Source organism: Strix aluco, chromosome 6 (assembly GCF_031877795.1).
Source record: "Strix aluco isolate bStrAlu1 chromosome 6, bStrAlu1.hap1, whole genome shotgun sequence".
In the NCBI taxonomy this organism is placed as follows: Eukaryota; Metazoa; Chordata; class Aves; order Strigiformes; family Strigidae; genus Strix; species Strix aluco.
This window is the reverse complement of record NC_133936.1, coordinates 32400165-32420442: the sequence shown is the minus strand read 5'-3', so window position 1 is coordinate 32420442 and position 20278 is coordinate 32400165. Positions and strand designations below refer to the sequence as shown.

Sequence of the window (20278 nt, the reverse complement as noted above, 5' to 3'; positions counted from 1 at the left end):
AGCAAATTGTCATTCTCCTCCTCTTCATCTGAGTCAGCGCTCAAAAGGTCCTCAGCCTAGGAGGATTAAGACAGAAAAGATACTCTTGGTGGGAACAAAGAAACAGCTAAGCAGATCAAGAATGTTTTGCAAAAGTCAATGACTTAACTCATTATCTAAAGTGGTAAGAAAGAAAAAATGGAGAGTAGCTGGTATAAAGGTCTGGTGCATATCTTGTCACAAATACTGAAAGCAACTGAACAATGTAAGAATGGCTCAATATTCACTGTTATTTGAGGGTTTTAGGGCATATGCAAAGGCACAAGTGTTCTAAGATCAGTCCTACAAATTTCCCAGTGAAGCTTTAGTATTTGTTTTAAAACAAACACTCGCTTTTAAGAAAATTAGTCAGACTGTCATGGTTTTAACCCAGCTGGCAGGCTAACACCACATAGCTGCTCAATCAACCTCCTCCGGTCAAGGTAGGGAGACTCATAGGTTGAAATAAAACCAGTTTAATAATCGAAATAAAACAGTAACAGCAGTAATAGAAAGTACAAACGGGTAACGCACAATGTGCTTGCTCACCACCTGCCGGTCGATACTCAGCCCATTCCCGGCTAGCGATCCTGGAGAAGCCAAGATCCTGAATCCATTCTGAAATCCCAGAATGGAGAGAGAGCCCCCCTGCTTCCCAGCCAACCCTCCTCTATACACTGACATGATGTTAGATGATATAGAACATTCCACTGGCCAATTTGGGTCTGTTGCTCCAGCTCTGCTCCCTCCCCGTCTTGCACACCTGCACACTAGCAGGATATGGGAAGTTGGAAAGCCCTTGATTTCTTAGCAACAGGTGAAAACATCAGTGTATTATCAACATTCTTCTCACACTAAATCCCATACTGAACCTAAAACACAGCACTATTCTAGCTATTAAGAAGAAAAATTAACCCTATCCCAGCCGAAACCAGGACAGTATGGTAAGTGAAGAATACATGCACTATAGCTCCTTCTCTGTATTAGCTGGAAGAAAAGTGCTAGAGGAACTGAAGCTACAGACATTTGCTCTGTTTGCAATCTATAACATTATGTTTACAGTTTATTAAATTACACTAAGCGTTGCTACATACTTTTCTACCATAAGGTCTGCTGATGACAAAAGCCACCATCTTTGAAAAGAGGAAATTCCGATGAACCAGTATGTCAAAAGCTTCTAGCAGCTAGGTGTACAAGGAGTCAACTTTGTAGTAGTTATGTAAACCAAGGCTTAAAGCTATTCTCTACTGTTGATTTGAACATTATAATGAAGGGTGCTTACCACCTAAGCAAACACACACATGATCATGTCTCACATTTTTTCCTATTGATTTTTATAGGGTTATAAATTATAGTTTAGTAATAAAAATGGGGAAAGAATACCTTAAAATCAATTCCTCCTACAAAGACACGATTTGGAGTAACTGTTCCAAACCTTGGAGCATTGGTCTGATCAGTTAATACCACCGGTGACACAGTGTTGGGACATGAAGATAAAGATTCTGTTTGCATCTGATTCGTGGTCTGCTGATAGAAAGAAAATATTTTCAATATCTTACATGTTATAAGCTATTAAATAAAAAAAATTCTCAACAGAAAATACATACAGAATTTTTTGGGAGGTACAGCAAATGCTGAAAAACTGAACATTAACCACATTTTTATTCAGAATGCAGCTCAGCAGACTGTTTAAACATAAGCTTAGATTTAACCAATTCAGTAATTTAGTGAATACATTATGGTCTTAAGTTTGACTTGCCTTTAACACCTTTCTGCATTACCTAATGCCCCAACCTTAAGTTTTTCTGTTTGCACAGCACCCTGCTGTATGGATCCAAGTTATGAATCCTACTTCAGAGATTATAGCTATTAGAAGCCCCTTAGTTTAAGCCTATATAGAAAGGACCTTTTCAACTCAACTTGTGCTCTCACACACATCTACAGAACTCTGCTCTTTGCAACAGTTTCTGCTTGATCTTCTGAGTGCCAAGCACCCGTAATTCCACCACAAAAATCAACAAGCTCATTACAACTTATGAGAACAGCACTTGGAAGACTAGGCTCCTAACACTCTCTCGGCCTACAAATACAGTGCACAGTGATCCGAACAGAAATTCTCTCTCCAGAAGAGGAACCAGATTGTTCTTGCCCTTGTAAAGGAAAAGAACGCACTCTGGTGGGAGCTTCATGGAAACCAGTATTTAGCGAAGTCTGCCTGATGTTTGAACTTCCACCATTCTTACACCTGTGAATTGTGAAACAATGCAGACTTCCATTTCATTGGAAACCCTTTTCAGAACAAACTGATACCACGTTACATAGTCCACCCTAACTGTGAGATGATAGCTGTAAAGCAGCCACATAGTACTGTCACTAACTTCTCTAACAGGAATTGCAGTAGGCTTCAAGACCATTTTTGCTGTGGTTTTGTTCCTCCTAAAACTGGTTTACTAAAACCACTCCTGGGCTATAGTACCCTGACAGTACCACTAAGGAAGGAGTCCAAAGTGAAAGACAAGCAGCTGCTGCAGATAACAAGACTAACAGTAAGTATAGTATTGAAAACTAGAAGTAGGAATCTAGGGTTCTCATCCACCAACCTTTCTTTTGAAAGGATTTCAAACATTTTTTCTTACTATTGTGCAACCCTTAACATTAGTACTGTGGACCAACAAAACACATGCAGGCATATTTTAAAAATAGCAAGCTACTGCATCTACTACAAAGTTCTTTCACTTCCTGTGGCGTCCATATCTTGGCCTTTCAAAAACTAGAGCAGAAAATGAAATGCTCTTAAACGGTTCTCCTCACAGAATGTCCCTTTTATTTACACTGTTTTACTTCCTGATGTTGCGTCTCTCACTTACTCACAGGACAGCATTTTCTTATCTCTGCCTTTAAGGATTCCTGGATAAAAATAAATCACTTATCTTCGTGAGATCACACAAAAAATGAAGGCTGACAGTTAAAATGTGGTGAGAAACGGAAGATCAATAATGAAAAAGAAAGTTTGGAAAAAAGTGATCTTTTCGTTTGCTCCACAAGCACTTCCAGGATTATTTGCTATTTCCTTAGCTACCTGAGAATTAGTCCTATTAATTCAGAGCAATGGGTTAATGCTATTGTGCTGGATACTATAAAGACAATAAATCCAGCTTAGCCCATGCCTTTTTAGTTTTAGGGAAGACAGAAATCCTTTTCAAATTTATGAAAGCACATATATTTGGGGCAGAGGAAAAACCCAAGTCTTTAACCTAATCTATTCAGGAGAAAGTATGCATTCTTCTTACTGGGAATACTACCCTAGAGTAGTGTCTAACCTGAAATAAAAACCCACAACCCACCACCTGCAAGCAAGGAACATTCATAATTGCTACAGTCCCAAAGGACGAATGTTTTCATCTAAGAACAACTTCTGAAGAACCAGGTTACTTTCTTCATCTCTCACACCAAATACAATATTCTACTTGCATAATCATCTGGCAATTGTGTGCAGCACTAAAATATTAAAATTTAATGATAAAGCAACAATTAACAGTTGACACCACAGCCAAAATGTATTCCTTACCTCATAGATCTCAAATTTAATTTTCTCCATAGAAGTTTTAAGAGTTGCAATTCTTATTTAAAAAAAAAAGCCAACCCAAAGCCCAAATGGAAGAAATGAGGAATTAAATGTATCACTTGAGAACTCCCACCACAGTAAATCCCAATGAATTTTACGATGTTAAAATCTGTATTCTGATAGCTGTCTCAGACACCGTTTCTTCAGTGCCAGTGTAGCTTCAAGAAAACAGTATTTAAAAAAAAAAAAAGTGTGCTAACAGCATGTCACTTGCCTAATCATTTGTTTCTACAAGCTTATAAACTTATCTTTTTTTCTTCCAAACAGTACAGACATGCATATTGATTGGTATTTTTATGGGTTATTTGGTGTTCGACAACTGCTCTTTACCAAAATTGATAAACTTTATGTTGAACACATCCACTGTCAGGCAATCAAACACTACAAAGGCCTGGTGACTAATCCCACCCTACACCCTAAACAACCCTTTTTTACAGTCCATATCTTATAGCGTCAGAAATTGGGCACACCTCCTCCCCAGACCCCACGCACGGCTGTACCCTCAAGGGGAGAGGCGAGGTTCACCACACCTCAAGGCCACCCCAGAGGAAATGGCGGCCGCCCCCCGGGCGGGGACAGGGCTAGGGCCGCCTGCGAAGGCCGCTCTGGCGGGAAGGCCGCGCTTCCAGCCCCGTCGCCGCTCCCCGGCCTCTTGCCGGCGCGGCTCCCCGGTCCTCCCGGAAGGCAGCCTCGTCACCCCGCCAGGCCCCTCACCGCGCCATCGGGCTCCATCTCTCCGTCGCCGCCTCAGCCCGGCACGTTGCGGGCACGCGTCGCGCTCCTCAGCTGCGCCTCCGGCCCGGCCAGCGAGCAGCAGCAGCGAGGCCTGCAACAGCCGGGGGAAGGCACAGCCAGGCGGCGGGCACTGAGGCGGGGAAGCAGGCTGGGTCGGGCCGGGCCAGGACAGAGCAGCCCTTCCTCGCCCCCGTCCAGAAGGCAGACGCCCCGCACTACCCCTCAGCCCTCCTTCCCCGGGGGAAATCACCCCCTCCCCAGGCGCCTGGCCTGGCCTCCCCTTACGGGCTCTCCAGCACCACCTGCGGCGAGCGAGCGGCTGGGGCTGCTTCTGCCCCCGCCCCTTCCCCGGCACCTGCTGGCGCCGTCACTCACCGCCCGCCCGCCCGCCCGCCTCAGGACCCTGGGGGCTGCGGCCGCGCCCCCGCCTGCTGCCCGCCGGCGGAGCGGGGTTGCTGCCCGCAGCCGCTGGCCGCAACGGCCTCCCCAGCCCCGGCCGTATCCCGCCGGGCTGCCCAGCGGCTTGTGCCCGTGTGCCGGGGGGCCACGGGCGGCCCGTGTCCTCTGCCCTCCCCGCGGGTGCCGAGCCGGCGGCGGGCCCCCACACAGGAACAGCGCCCGGGGCGGGCGTCCCGCCTGCTTCGGGCGGCGGCAGCTCCGAGAAGGGGGTTGCCGGTAGCACCCCTGGGAGCGGCGCTGCCAAGCCCTGGGGCAGTCCGGGAACCTCCCTCCAGGTCCGTCACCTGAGGGGACTGGTGGCAACACCCAGCTGGGTTTTTATCCCCTCAAGCAGGGAGTGAAACGGGGAGGAAAATAAGGGCGTGTGTTTGACCTGTCCTCTGGCCTCCATGGGAGAAATACAAAAATGCCCCGTGAGGCTGTTCTTCGGGTCTGACTCACCAGGCCGTACTTGACGGAGGCAAAAACGTGGTTCAGACTTTACAGCTGTCAGCATGAAGAAGTGAAAGTCCTTGCTTCAACTCCAAGTAGGCAGGCTGCCCTGAAAACAGGTGTGCCGCAGGAGGCCTGGGATGACCTTAGAGATGTAATTTGGGGTGTGCTAGCAGAGGGGACCAGAAAATGACACTGACCTTCATGACCACTCTTCAAAATATTCCAAGTCTTTTTTTCAGCCCTTAACGAATGGGAGGAGGAGGACCCATAGTAATACTTGTGTCAGGTGTACTTCTGTGGTCATTTAACAAACAGCACTACAACCTGTTCCCCTGTTCCGCCATTTCATCCTGTTTGCAAATGCAGATTGCCCTGAAAATAGCTCTGCTGCTAAACAGGTCTGGAAAAAAAAAGAGTGATTCAAATGTCAAGCTCATAATCAATGTAGTTACACAGTACAGCCTGACAGAAATCCTTGATTTGATGACAGCAAGAGCTGGTGTGCAGGCAAAAGCATGCCGGGAGAACCGCCCCAGTGGGAAACCTCTTTTTCAAAGTGATCAAACATTCATAGGCTAAGTCATGGCAGCTCAACCCCAAGACACAATGTCAGGATCACCGTAGGGTCAATTTATTAGTGGCTACTTTCCTATTTTACTTTTTTTGGGTGCTTTAAAATAAAAACTTAAAGGAAGATTATCTTGATAATGTCTACAATAGAATATAATTTAGTTGAATTCAAATCTTTGTGTCTTGCTTAAGTTTGCTTTATGCAAATTATACTGATCCAGCCAAAACCCAGCATCATTTTCCATATAAATTACATCATTGAGCGTAGGTAGGGCACAGACCTGCAGTCCTTATAGGACCCTACACTGCTCCTTACTTTTCTGGTGTTGCTTCAACATCTACCAGCTTCTGCAACATTACTGTTGCCACAGGGAGAAAGAAAAAAATGGAAAGAAAGTTGCTAATAATTCCGTGCCTGTAATATATAACAATATAATGCTTAACTCTTAGTAATGATTCTTTTTATCTGAGAAAACTGCATAAAAGGCCATTTTAGCAGAGCTGATTAGATGTTTTAGAAATAGTTAGTTTGCAAGATTACAGAAGTCTGCTGAATTGCATTCATTAACTTTTCTGAATTTTTATCAGACAGCAACAAAGCTTATCCTAAGAACGGCACTACATTTTAGTCATGTGAAAGGCAGAATAGGCCTTTGGTGAATTTGAATTTGAAGTCAGGACAGCTGAAAGAATACAGAAACATTCGGAGACATGGAAATGTATTTTACATAGTTTTAATTGTTGGATCTCCTACATTACACCTCCTTCTCAACTTAAAAACCTAAATCTAAAATAAGGCAACTGTGACAAAAATAGGACTTTTGTAAATGAATAAGATTGAACTCTTTTTTATTCTGATAATTTAAAAACTGAAAACCTGAAAATCCAACACATCTATAAATGTGACTACTAGCAGAGCTGGCAAAAAATGTTGCCATGCATACAGCATTTAAATATTACAACAAAAGTTACTGGGGTCCCTAGCACTGTGTGGCTGCTTCATTAAGGGAATCATATCCTGGGTGAGGGAGTCACTCTCAAAGGAAGTCAGGAGCGTGTCTTTTTCCTGACTTCACATGTCAGATAGACGCAGCATGAAATGATCTCTCCTGCTGCTCTCTCCCACAAATTAAAACGCAGTGCTGGACAAAGACAAGAGTCTGAATGCGCTGGTTCTCGTAGGCTCTTGCCTTTTGTCCTTTTTTATACCATCAGAGAAAGTCAGAGGTTAAGTGAGGAAAGAGAAACTGAAAAAAGCAGGAGTGAAAAATAGGGAGAAAAAAATATTTGGGAGGAGAAAGAGGGAAAATAATTCTCCGGGCACAAAAAGACAAGGATGATTTTATGAGTAATACATGGGCCTGGCAACAGACTGCTATTTCACTGATTGATTCACTGACCTTGGAAAAGACATGCTACCTTTTTTGCTTCTATTACTTATCTGCAGATAATAATGCTAGCTTTTCTACCAGCATCTTAAGATCCTTCCATGGAAATACAAGCATCAATATATCGCTGTCAGACAGAGAGAGCCAGACTGTACCTGACGAAAGATGACTTACTTCCTGCTCTCAATTTCATAAAAATGTCTTTCGGGTTGTTACTAAAGATTAACTTCTGTCTCTGTTGCATAGACTACAACTGTATTAAAAAAAAATCTGTAATTTATGAAGATGTGCACAGTGATTTCTCTTATGAGCTTGTGAATGGATTCTCTACACCTTGAGCCTTAACCAGAACAATCAAAAAGCCAAGAGCTCTTAGGTATTCAAGGACTTCGAGGAGACTGTCTAAGAGAGTTAACAGTGCTTTGAAGCATATTATGGTGGTCACCTAAGGAGTGCCACTGAGTGAAAAAATTATGGTCAGTGCCATGTGAAAAATGTGGAAGGAAATGACTCATTTCTGGGAAGTTTTCCATTTATTCAAATGGTTGTGTGTATTATGAGATTACATTTTCATCTTATAGGCCTTTTTCCCACACCATTCCCTTTCTTGGGTGTCCTGGTTTCAGCTGGGATCGAGGTAATTTTTTTTTTCCTTCGTAGTAGCTAGTATAGTTTTGGATTCAGTATGAGCTATGATATGAGAAGAATGTTAATAATGTACCAATGTTTTCAGTTGTTGCTAAGCGTGTTGAATTTGTGTGTGTGGCAGGGAGTTTTGGTAGCAGGGGAAGGGGCTACAGGGTGGCCCCTGTGAGAAGCTTCTTGAAGATCCCCCGACTCCAAGTTAGACCTACCTCTGGCCAAGGCTGAGAGAATTAGCAATGGTGGCTGCACCTCTGTGATAACATATGTAAAAAGGGGAACCTGGGAGGAGTTGTGAAGGAGACACCTCTGCGAACACCAACATCAGTGGAAGAAAGGAGGAGGAGGAGGGCAGGTGTGCCAGAGCAGAGACCCCCTGCAGCCCATGGTGAGAGGGCAGGCTGTGCCCTGCAGCCTGTGGAGGTCCACAGTGGAGCAGATGCAGACCTGCAGCCCGTGGAGGACCCCATGCCAGAGCAGGTGGCTGCACCTGAAGAAGGCCGGGACTCAGAGGGAAGCCCCTGCTGTTGTAGTTTGGTGCTGGGAGGATTGCAACATGCAATGTTGCAAACACACGCTGTTTCCTATGGCTCCATCAAGCTCAGCTGCGCTACTCTTACCCGAGTTGCTCATTTGCTTCCTGTTTCACTTTCCCCACCCTCAGCAATGGATGATCCAGAGGAACAGGAGACTTGGATGGTCAGTACACTGGACTACTCTCCTGATACTATTTTCTCAGGGTGGTAGGTTTTACTACATAACAAAAGCCGTCCATCCTTGCAGAATATTGACATTATTGTGGATGATTTCTAGCTCAAAATCTATCGGGACAATGAGTGATTTCTTTCAAATTTGAAGACATAATTAGATTTTATAACTTAGTTTAACAATGTCTTATTTCCCAAAAGCAATGGTCAGCATGACATAGGTTATTAGAATGAAGTCACTACATAAGGCTGGCTTGTTTTCTGTCTCACTTCAGAGTTCAGAGCGTACATGCTTTATTTATAAAGGCATTTGTGTGCATTTTATTTTACATGTCCTCAAGTGGGAAGAACTTACTGGAAACCGCTGCGTAAAAGTTCCATTGCTGATGGAACTTGTCACAATTAATATATGAAAGATACTGTTAAAAGTGCCAGATCTGGAAAAGTACTTAAAAATGGAGTATATCTGAGTAAAATTGTAAAGCTTATCAGTACTTTAATAAATACTCCTAGCAAATGGAAGAATTACATTACAAACCTTTGTTAAATCTGATAATGTGGTTATTAATAGGAAGTACTGAATAGGTCTACTGAGAAATCTGATTCCTTTATGCAGTATAAAAGCATAGTCCTCCAACCAAACACCATAGCTACGTGTCACACGGAAATATTAATAGATCTCCAGTTAGGTGAGTGAAGAGAAAATTATCAGACTCCTCATTTACTTTAACTTAGTGTGACAGCCTTGATTGCCTTTTCCTCTCATTTTTTCCCTACTGTGTTTCCTTTAGTCAAACAAAAATTGAATACTTATCCAGAGATTGATAAATTTCAGGTTTTTAATACTCTTTTGCAGTTGTCATAATATATTTTACATGTTTCACTGAACTGAATATAAAATTCTGCAGCAGAAATAAATGAATAGAAAAGACTATAAACAATTGACATGTATTATGAAACACAGGTGGGAAAAAAATACTGGCAAGAAAGATAAAGTAACAGGCTTTGCTTGCTCTGGAAGCGTAAAGCTACATGGATGTAAGTGCAATTTAATAACACCTATATTCTGCCATGATGTTAAAGGGTTCTTATAAGGTAAACAGGTTCTTCCTTTCCCAATTCATTTGACTGCCATCTGAGAAAACAGCTCTGGGTTCTAATATCCAACCTTTTACAACTTGAGTCTTCAAATGTCATTGTATGTTTAGGTATCAATCCCAAATAAAAGGAAGTAAAGACGAATCTCACTGTAGATAGGATGTTGCTAATCTAACCCACATACTTGGGGACATTTTTAAGAGTCATGTTGTAATTTTCTTCATTGTGTTTTAGATCAGTAGTTCAAAAGGTCAGGAGCTTTTCTCTCTATTGACTTCAGTGATGTGAAGTAGAATGGTACACATAAACACAGTAAAAGAGTCAAGCCATTTTATTGTTGCCTGTTATGGTATTTTTTTGTTTCTTTTTCGTGCATGGGGTAATTTACTCCATACATACAGTTTTTCAGATGCAGATAAGACAGCTGCCTCTGTTTTAGCAGGTGCCTCATTTATGGGGGAATACTTGCATGTATCCCTACACATTTCTGTTGCTTTTTTTCTACTATCTGTTATTCAAAACTTCTACATGTAAAAGTGAAAGAAAAAATACAACATAATTGTTATTGCTTGGAAACACTATTCTGAATGATTGAACACAGCAGTAAAATAATCAATCTTTACTTCTTTTTATCTTGGTCTTTCCCACACTATGCTGTATAGAACTATATGGAATGAAATATGTACCAACCTTTCTCCTGTGAATGAAGAGCTTCTGTAGTTGCAGCCCCAACTGGCATCAATTCAGGATGGTTATGAAGATATGAAACAAAGAAGTGTTGTCTTTTCCAGAATTTTCTTTCCTCCTTCACGTGAGTTAAGTACCTAATAGGAGTCAAAAGAGAACAGAAATGGGATGAATACATGTGAGTACAGGAAGAAAAGTTTATGCTTGGGCTCATTCTATGCATTATGGTTTGATTTACTTTCCATGTCAGTTGATTGAAACAAATATAAAATTTAATGGTGAAAAGGAGAATTGCAACTGTAAAATACCAGTTGCAGAGATTAAAGTAGTATGTTTTACAACCTTGGACTTTGATATCCTTTTTTAAATACTTGGTTTCTGATATTTATTAATCAATTTTAGAGAAGTAAGCCTGGCAAACTTTAATGGGCAACACTTCATCATAATCTACTTGTATAATGAAATAGAGTATTTTATCTGGAGATCTCAAATAACTATACAAAGAAGGTCCCTTCCTTTGAAAATTTCTATTATTTAAAAAAATTTATTAGATATGTAGGAAGAATAAGAACTCAAAGCGCTGATTTTTAAAAAGGATTACTAATCTTTCCCTACTTGATTTAACACTAAATTTGAGTTGGTTTTTTTTAAGATGAAGAGATTTTTCCATATTCATGTTTCAGTTAGAATCAAGCTGTGTAAGAACACTTATCTTGCCTGTGTGAGTGATTAGGAATTTTTTTTTGTTTCTTTTCTATTTTGCTAAATTTGCAATTCACTCTTCTTTTGCATTTTGTAGAATACAATCTCAGAGCATTTGTGGGCTCTGAAATGGTTTTTACGTTTTGCCTTCAATTCAAATCAAGGGTTTATAAGTATTTGGACCAATAATAATTTAAATTACTTTTATTTGTAGTGGCTCATAGGAAATAATTCAGTATAAATTTTGGCCCACACTATGGAGCAGGGGATTTACAAAACAAGAGACATCATTCTTCCTTTTGTTTTTCCTATCCTCCCCAAAATCACAAACCTTTGAGAAGTCCTGTGTTCAAGTATGGTTCACTGAGCTTCATTGTGTATATCTGCTCATAATAACACTTCTTGGCATCTTTGGACTTCACACTTGCAGAGGACAGGAAAAGTCCTGCTGTCTTCTGACAGCAACATAGCCCGAACAGTTAATACACTTCAGTTTTTAATCTTCCCAAATCTTGCTACTGAGTCTGCTTGTACATCTGAGATTAGATAACGAGAAGGTAACTGGTTAGAATTACAGGATTCCTCCAAACCACAGTGTGAACAGGTGTCTTTTTAAGTTTGCCCAACACAGGTATAAGTTTTCATTTTTACTGTGGATTCATCTGTAAATCTCTGTATTTGGGAGTAAAAGTGCCCTGGCCTTTTATTTGCAGAATGCTTCACTTTTGCTAATCCTGATGTAAACTACTGTGGGAATATAGGCTATGGATTTTAACTACCAGTTTATTTAACACTACCCAGAAAAGAGAGAGATAAACAGTGGTTAACAATGCCTTCAATTTATACACATTAGCACTCCCACAATGGCAAATTTCAGGAAAATAAGCCTACATAGATTAGTCATTAGCCTTTCTTTTCCATGTCCTTAGAATATCTTCTAACCTGACATTAAGAAACAAGAGATTTTGCAATAAAAGATTAAATATACTTCATCCATGATGGAAAGTATTTTGAATCTTCTTAAAATCCTGTTCAGTTAATACCTGAGAAATTTACATTATTTTGAGGATTACAGTTTAATCATAATTATATAGCACGCTTTTTTGAGATGACTTTTTCTAATGAATTAAGAAAGATGGGCCAAATTTGCATGCATGAGAAACAACAAGACATAAATGTTTTTAGCAAGTTTTCAAATCCATTTATCTAGCTCCATGTAAGCTTGTATTTGGAAGTGGTATCAAGGACTAGGCCGAAGTCTGCCTATAACTTTAGCTCCAGTATAAAAATAGACCGTACAGGGTACCTGTTCTCTGCTCGCGTCTACTACCACTTCAAGCCAGTGTAGAAGCTGTCAAAAATACTGCTGGGAAACACTGCCTTGACTTTTTCTATAGGAAAGCAGCTTTCTTTGAAATGAGGCAGATATGGGTATAGCTCTTTACACTCTTTCCTTAGGTAGACAGTCAGGCACAGGTGATCTAAAGTTAGCAAGGTACTTCTAACGCTGACGTATCTTGGGTGCATCTGGTTTAGCATTTTTGTTTGGATCAAGGGTGCAGTTTTGAAGCAAATCTCCTGATCATCCTAACTTACCTACTTGGTTCACATCACAGAGCAGTTTCTGAGTGTGCAACCTGATGACTTCTCAGTTGAAATGAAAAGAGACACTGTGTCACAGGAGTGCCGCTACTGTATCTAATGTGCAGCTATTCTCTCCATGGGACTGGACTAGGACTTTTCCTAAGTAACCCCCACCCAAAATGCCTATGGTCTGGATATCAGGCTCTCAGCACCAATGCTCTCCCTGTACAGATCCACTCCTATTAGTTTATTTGATACTTTTCCTTCCATCACTGTCAGGAGCCCTCAGAAAGAATTCAAATGAGTAGTCTTTTCTCCTGATGGTTGGGCTAATGCATATCCCCTCAGTGGTCCAGGCTGCATACGATTAACTTGTTTATGACCAAACCTAGTTGAACAATGCAAAATCTTTCAGAGAGCTCATGTTAAGAGGGAAGTTGTGTGTCTGATTAACAGGCAGAAGAACAGCCTAAATTCTATGCTTGGTATACTGACCAAATTTCCTCCGAAGTCTTTAACTGCAAAGTGAACGTGAATACAGCTACTGCTGATGTTGCTAGCAATCTTCTTCTGAGGTGGCAAGATTAGAGACTGTAACAGTAGCTTTTTAATTGGGACATTACCAGAATGCTTTCTATCCTCAGTAGGAATAATTCCTAGCTAGTAGGTATCATTTAAGACTAATGCTGCTTCCCCAGCAGCTGCACAGTTCATGATAATCCAAATGTTCCCCCAAAATTGCATCTAAGTGGATGGGAACCATGGTGCCATGTATATTTCTAACACTGAATATACCCATTGAGCTAGAAAGGATGTGAAAGGCTGTGACACAGTACGCTGGCTGGGATGATATTGCACCTGCTGATAGGTAATTACCAAAGAAAGGGGGACATGGCATACACCTATCGGATCATAGCAGTTAACGAGTTCACATGGCCTGAAAGGTAGCAACAACTACAACTAGATTTCTATGCGTGTGTCACAGCCAAAGAAATACTAAAAGCAATGATGAGAGGAGTTAAAAAGAGCTCTGTGAAAAAGACAGTCATTCGTAAATGTTCTCATGAAGTGGAATTACCACCTACCTTAAACAAGAGCCTTTATTATTAAGTATCATTAGACTTGAATAAGAATTCATCTTTAAGACTCCTCCAAATCCTCAAGACAATTTGTGTTATAATGTATACAACATGCCTTCTGTTCCCCAAACTTAAGCAACTAGCAGCTAAACATGGGGAACTTGAGAAAGCTTCACTAGTTGCACAAATGAATAAACTCTTCCTGTGTTTTGCCTAGGTTGTAGCACCACTTTGGGGATTATCTGATGCTGTCCATTAAAAACCTTATTTTCAATTACTTGTTAACTTCACAAACTTCAACCACTTTAGCCAAAAATTTGAAGATGGGTGTATGACTCATGTTGTGATTGTTTGTTTATGTAAGGGAAATGGATTCCTGTCAAAGATCTACCTTTGAAAATCTGAATAGGAAAAAAATAGTTTTTAAGTATTTACAAAAACAAACTACCACGTGACATTTTACCATCCTCCCTTGGAAAAATTATGTCATCTTCTTTTACAACTGATGCTAAATTTGGTAGGAGAATCACTTCCTTATTAGGGATGTGCTCTTTCCCGTCTACAAAATTTTGTTCAAATGTTGCTACCTGCTATGCCTCTGAAAAATTTGTTTACAGAATCTCTGTTTCTCAGATGTTACTCTCCTGTTCATGCCAGGCATTATCAAACCCGGGCTCCATTCCGTCTTCTCTGGAGCTGCAGAGCAGTTGAGCTGTATCACGGTCAAAGTCAACCAGCAGAGCCATGAGCAACGACATTCTCCCTTCTGCTTGCAGTGACCCATCACCACACCCAGGTTGGGGGTGAAGGAAAATACATCTGTTGAACGCAGAGTGGTAAGAGTTGAGCCTGCAGGAAAGGGGGCAAATGGGTAAAGCAAGTCCACAGCAGGAGCAGTGAAAGAAGCACCCACAACAGTGGCAAAAAATGCCACGACCACTCTGGCAAGGGTGTCCAGTAGTTCTCTCAGGTCTCCTGTGCTGAGTGATCCACGGCAGCTGGTGAGCAAAAGATGGTAGAGCTAACTGTAAGGATCCAGGGAGGGGAAGGAGGGAGAAGAAGAGATGCTGAGTGCTAGAACACCTTGATACAGCTTGGAGGAGAAGGAGGTGGATGACAGTAAAATTTGTGTCTGGAGGAAGGTGAGAAGAACTGGAATAGGGCTCAAGGTGAGGAAACCAGTCTCATTCACAGGGATTATCCCATGTGGTGAGAGGAGCCGCAGTCCTAGAGCATTTTACATGATTGCAATGTTCGCACCAAGGGATACTAAACTGCACAGGGACCACTAACCTTAATTTTGGTGTTTGCTAACTTTTGGGTGGCTCTTCACAGTGGTAATGATCTTTTCATATGCACTGATCTCCATATAAAAATGAATATGTTCCATACCAAGGGCTTGGGCCTGTGTCTATATAGTAAGCAGTGGTGGTAAAATAGGATTACACATGACCTAATTGAGGTCCTGATTTTACCCTTTCTCATACTTAATTGGTGTATCTGTTTGGGCAAATAATACTGCTAAAATAAAGGATTATTCCTCAGAGCTAAGAACCGGCAGGAATCTTCCATAACCACAGTATTCTAATTATTAAAAACACTGGATTAGCCTGAAAGTACTATCAGATCAGACAGGGAAAAGAATTTATCAGTGACTTCAGCTGGAACAAGGACATCATTAAGATAGAGGCATATCACAAAAGAACTTCTTGCTAAGTTAGAGAGGACACAAGATTTATACTACCTAGAAAATAAAGATGTATAAGTATTGGGAGGCTTTTTCAATGAAGTAGTAGGTAAGACAAAACAAGAATAAACAAAAAAATTAGGAGGCATTGAATCAAGTAGTGTAAATATTTTTCTAAGTTTCACAAAAATTGAAAACGTACACAGTATGTTTTATATTAAAGATGATGATCTTTAGACTTGAATTTGCCTTTTTTTTTTCCCTAAGCCTAAAAACTTAATAATAGTTTTATAGGCAAAATATGACTTGGGGTTATCTTGCCAAAACCTGAGCGAAGCTTAGCAACAAGTACATCTTGGTAGAAATAAATTATATCATTAATACGCTTCTTTGTTTTATAATATTGTATTCAGGATATAACAGCACAGACACAACAACCACTGAGACTTTAAAAATCCACTACTTTAAGAAATACCTCGCAATACATTTTCTCATCAATAGCTTTGCATAAGTCTCATCAATTCTAAAATGAATTATGATTTGCTATCATTGTGAATGCATACTTGAAGAATACGAGTATGCATACTTGAATGCATACTTGTTCCCTATTGCTCTTTCCCAGTCTTGCAAATGAGATGTTCCTGACACAGGAAAAGATGTCAGTTTTCACACTTCATCAGCCATGGTCAATTGGTACAGGAGCACCACTTTCAGCTCCCAGCAGAACACTTAATTTTAAGAGCTTCCCAAAATGCACTATCTGGGTGGAAACTACTGGCTTATGTAAGATATACTCCAGCACAGCTCCAAGACAACTGTATTTTCAGATGGTTTATGATACAAAATACACCCACTAAGGAACAGTTGTGTGCCTTGAGCATGGAGTAAGTTGAGTGTACAAAAAAACACATTAAAATAGACACTGCAGGCACTTGCTGACTCATGTCTTCAGGCAAACACAAATAGATTTTTTTAAAATCTATCATCTTGCCTTTCTTAGCTTGACTGAATTCCTTGACTGTTCTTGAAAATCTGTCCCTATCTCAAGCAATTGTAGACAACACCTCAGTGTTTTTGTACAATGAGCTGCATCAGATCATCTTCAAACTGAATATGGAAACCTGTTAAATATATTTATCACCAAGCAATCTTGAATTTTTTTACTTTCTATGCAAGCACTGTTAGTGTAAAGCTTGCTTTTGTTAACACTTTTTAAAAATTAGATATTAAAATTAGATATCAAAACTAATTGCTCTTTTCCTTCATAATTCATGGTCCTTCACATTTACAAACAGAAGGAGATAGATACAGATGCCTCAGAAGCATCGAGATGCATAGTCAGAAATATAGTACTAAAAAAAAGTCAAACTTTTATTCTCTTCTGAAGACAAGTTTAACTAAACGCTCTCTTAGCTGCGCCATAGATAATTCTAAAACCTCTGCAACCTGTGGACAAAACAAGTATGATTTGTTTTGTGTTCCCTGTAAGCTTAATGTTTATGAAAATCTGTAGGTTTTCAGTTAAAGACTTAAGGTGTCAAAGGTTGTAATTTAAGGTGAGAATCGAATGATTTTAAACTTTTGATCTCAGAAGACAAATGCATTTGACAACAAATATCTCTCTAAGTTGAAATGTGTAAGACATATCCTAGAAAGGATAAAGTTCTTTAATATGTTATATGCATCTCTCTGTGCAACATGCTAGTTAGTTTCTAGTGGATGCAGCAGGTTCCAGCTATAAGAGTACCTTGCTGTTCCCAGTTAAACCTGTGATTAAACTTAATATGATTTCACAAAATATATTAAAAAGCTGCAACACATTTCTACATGAAATAATAATTTCCTGTAACAACACACTGCATGGTAATTACCTTTCGCATTGTCTTTAAATTAGTCTCCTTAGGTCAGTCTGCGTGACAGTATGTGGGTATGTAACCATAAGCTTATTCTTTTTTCTTACTCTTTGTTGCAATGACTTGGGATCATGTTCTCTCTCTTGTACAATGCAGGCTGGGGTTGAGTCCTCCACTTCGTTACCCCTCTTTTCTCTCCAGTATTTTTTAAGATAAATGTTTCTTCAATGTGAATATTTTGTATCTTCTTTTCGGGTTACTTATTTTGTGGCCTTTCTCACTGAAAAAACCAAAACAACTATTGTATACATGTATTATGACATTTTTTTACATCAAATTTAGATGGAAGCTCATGAAAAAAAAGTTCAGTGGTACTTAGATCTGTCCCTCTGTGTTGAACATGATAAATGGCTGAGTAACCTTGACAGAACTTGGGTTTTTTACATGGAATTATAAATGTTATGTACTGTATATATACAGAAAAATTTAACCTCCTTTAAGTGGCAATTATATCCTGTAGTTAGGCATTTGTTAGTAGTTAATGACTGGCTGGGGCAGGGAGGTTAACTCTTACTCTTTCCTGCTTAATCATTGACTGCCGACAGGTGCCCAAGACATTCATTAGGACATAACTTTAGAAACCAGAGAGAGACTAAATTTTCCACTGAGTCTTACCACCTTTAAAGCCAACAACTGTAATTTTGAATAGTCTTACATCCCCTGTTGTCCTACTATCAGCTTGCCCAGCCCTACCCCTCCTATTTTCCATATTTCTGTATTACCTCAAGTGTCTGTCCTGCTTTCCTCTCTCCTATGCTTTTAGCGGGGCTGCACCCCCTTTACCCCATCTTTCCCGAGGCCTCCCTGGAGATAACCTCATTGTCACTAATACCACCCGAGGAATTGCGAAGGACAGCACCACGCTCGCACTAACCCTTCGTGGCTGAGCACGGCTCCCGGCCCGGCTGCCAGAGAACCTCTCCCAGGCGGCTCCTCTTCCCGCCTCCCGCTGAGGCGCCGCACCCGGACCGGCCGCAGGGACCGGCCCCGGCTTGTTCGGCCGGCAGCTCCGCGCCGCCAGGGGGCGCTCTTGGCCCTGCCACGGCGGGCGCCGCGCGCCGGCGGCCCTGAGGGGCCCGGGGCTGCGAGGGGCTCGGCGGGTTCGCGCCCCGGCCCTGGGCCGGCGGCGAGGGGAGCGAGCCGAGGGGAGCGAGCTGGCGGCGAAGTCGCTGCCCCGCGTGACTTGTCTTGTTTGGGGCTCGTTTGCAAGCGACGGAGGGTCCCGACGCGAGTCTTCGCCGTCTTTTGCGAGACCTGCCCCCGCTCACGCCTCGCACCCGCTCTGCCGGCCCGCCCTCAGCAACCGGGTCCTGAGCGCCGCGTTCCCCTCCACGACGCCGGCCCTGCGGCTGGGGGTGGCAGCGCTCCCCCGCTAACCGTCCCTGCCGCTCCCCAGCCGCGCTAACACGAGGGCCGCCGCAGCTACGCGGGCTGCGGGCTTGACGGGCACTTAACCTCACGCCGCTCTCCTCACAACCCAAACCCTCCTAGAATACGCGCCGGGAAGCGCTCATGCGGCACTCCCGCCGCGCGCGCACGCTCTCCACGGACGGAGGGAACAGAGCGGCCCCTCCCGCGCCCTTGTGCTCGGCGCTGCGGTGGGTGCGGCCAGGTTTGGCAGCTCCCCACCACGGACCCACACGCAGCGTTACCTGCCCCTCGGCCGCGCACCGCCCCGCACGCCCATCCAGGCGTCCCGCGGGCACGCCCCTCACTAAAGCTATTGGCCGCCGCGGCGCCCCCCGAGGGGCCGCCGCAGCGCTGAGTGGTCCGGCGCCCCGTCCGTCAACGCCTTCTGTCAAAACACGCCCGGCTCCTGTCACAACAGAGCGGTGCGGCGGCGGCGGCACTTCCTGCGCGCGCTCCCCGCGGCCGCCCCGCCGGGCGCACGGCCCCGCTCCCCCCGCCCCGCTCCCGCCGCCACCGCCCCCCCGCCCCGCCCCGCTGGGGCTGCCGAGGCACCCTCAGCTGCGGGGGACAGGGATGGCTCCTCCGGGGAAAGTTGGCGCTGCCGTGCCGTGAGGGGAGCGCCGCGGGACGCCGTCCGTCTGTCTGTGCCCGTCCCGTTCCCCCCCGCCCCGCCGCCCTCTCAGCGCCCCGGAGAAGTTGACACTGCTCGGCGGGGCGATGGCAGAGGCTGCCGGCAGCCGAGAGCCGCCGGCGGCGGGCCGTGCCCCTCCCGACGCCGCTCACCGTGCCGAGGAGGAGCCCGAGCCGGCTTCGCTGGACGCCCCGGCGGCGGCCGCGGGCAGGAGGCGGGAGCGCCGCAGCGGCGTCTCGGCCGCCGGCACCGCGGAGCGCTTCCCCGGCGGCAGCCTGGGGCCGGCGGCAGCGCCCGACCCCGACGCCTGCCTGCTGGAGGCGGCCAAGGCCACCCCGCGGAGGAGCAGCATCATCAAGGTAAGGGCGGGCCGCCCCGGCCGGGGAGTTGCCGCGGGTCCCGCCGCCGCCGGGCTGCCCGGGCTGAAGCCGCCCTGCGGCGGGGGCCCGGCCGGTCGGCCCCGGGGGAGGGGGCTCCGGAGCGGGCCTCCGGTGGGGTGCTGTTCCTGGGAGAGGGGTCGGGGTCCCGCCCGCTCTCCTGCGCGCCCTGGGAATTTCGCAGCGGGGCCGCCTCCCGCGGAGTTGTAAAGTTTTTGTGTAGCAGCCCGTATCTGTTCTTATTTAATATTTATGAAGCACCTGGAGGCAGAATAAATAGCTTCTGCAGCGATGGTTTTCTTTGCTCTTGAGTAGCAAAATATGCAGTGTCACAAATGAACAGAAGGCGTGTTTGGAGACGGAGAGTGGGGCAGATCGGTGCGGAGCAGCACCGTGTGTTTAACACCCTTGATGTGAAATTAACAGGTCGGGCGCGATCTTAACAGCCGCCGCCTTTGTTATAAGCTGGTAAGGAAAATGGCCTTATGATTATGTTTATCGGCGTTTTTTTCCCAGTTTAGTTTTTAAGAA

At 43.7% G+C, this 20278-nt stretch overlaps 2 protein-coding genes across 3 annotated transcripts in view; one reads left to right on the top strand and one right to left on the bottom strand.

Annotated features, from left to right (window-relative positions):
• BOLL (boule homolog, RNA binding protein) overlaps window positions 1-17406 on the bottom strand; it is a 46641-nt gene extending 29235 nt beyond the window's left edge. Inside the window, exons 1-5 of the mRNA XM_074828316.1 lie at window positions 17288-17406; window positions 14317-14578; window positions 11398-11602; window positions 10368-10501; window positions 1402-1542 (exon numbers count right to left, since the gene is read on the bottom strand). Coding sequence (XP_074684417.1) covers window positions 1402-1530 — 129 coding nt within the window. The 5' untranslated portion in view covers window positions 1531-1542; window positions 10368-10501; window positions 11398-11602; window positions 14317-14578; window positions 17288-17406. The remainder of the gene's footprint in view (window positions 1-1401; window positions 1543-10367; window positions 10502-11397; window positions 11603-14316; window positions 14579-17287) is intronic.
• A 1853-nt stretch (window positions 17407-19259) lies between these two features.
• Window positions 19260-20278, top strand: part of PLCL1 (phospholipase C like 1 (inactive)) — a 210062-nt gene continuing 209043 nt past the window's right edge. Inside the window, exon 1 of one of the 2 annotated variants that reach the window (XM_074829536.1) lies at window positions 19260-19729. In XM_074829536.1, coding sequence (XP_074685637.1) covers window positions 19457-19729 — 273 coding nt within the window. In that variant the 5' untranslated portion in view covers window positions 19260-19456. Of the gene's footprint in view, window positions 19730-20167; window positions 20216-20278 lie in introns of those variants that run through there. The other variant, XM_074829537.1, reaches the window with a different exon arrangement.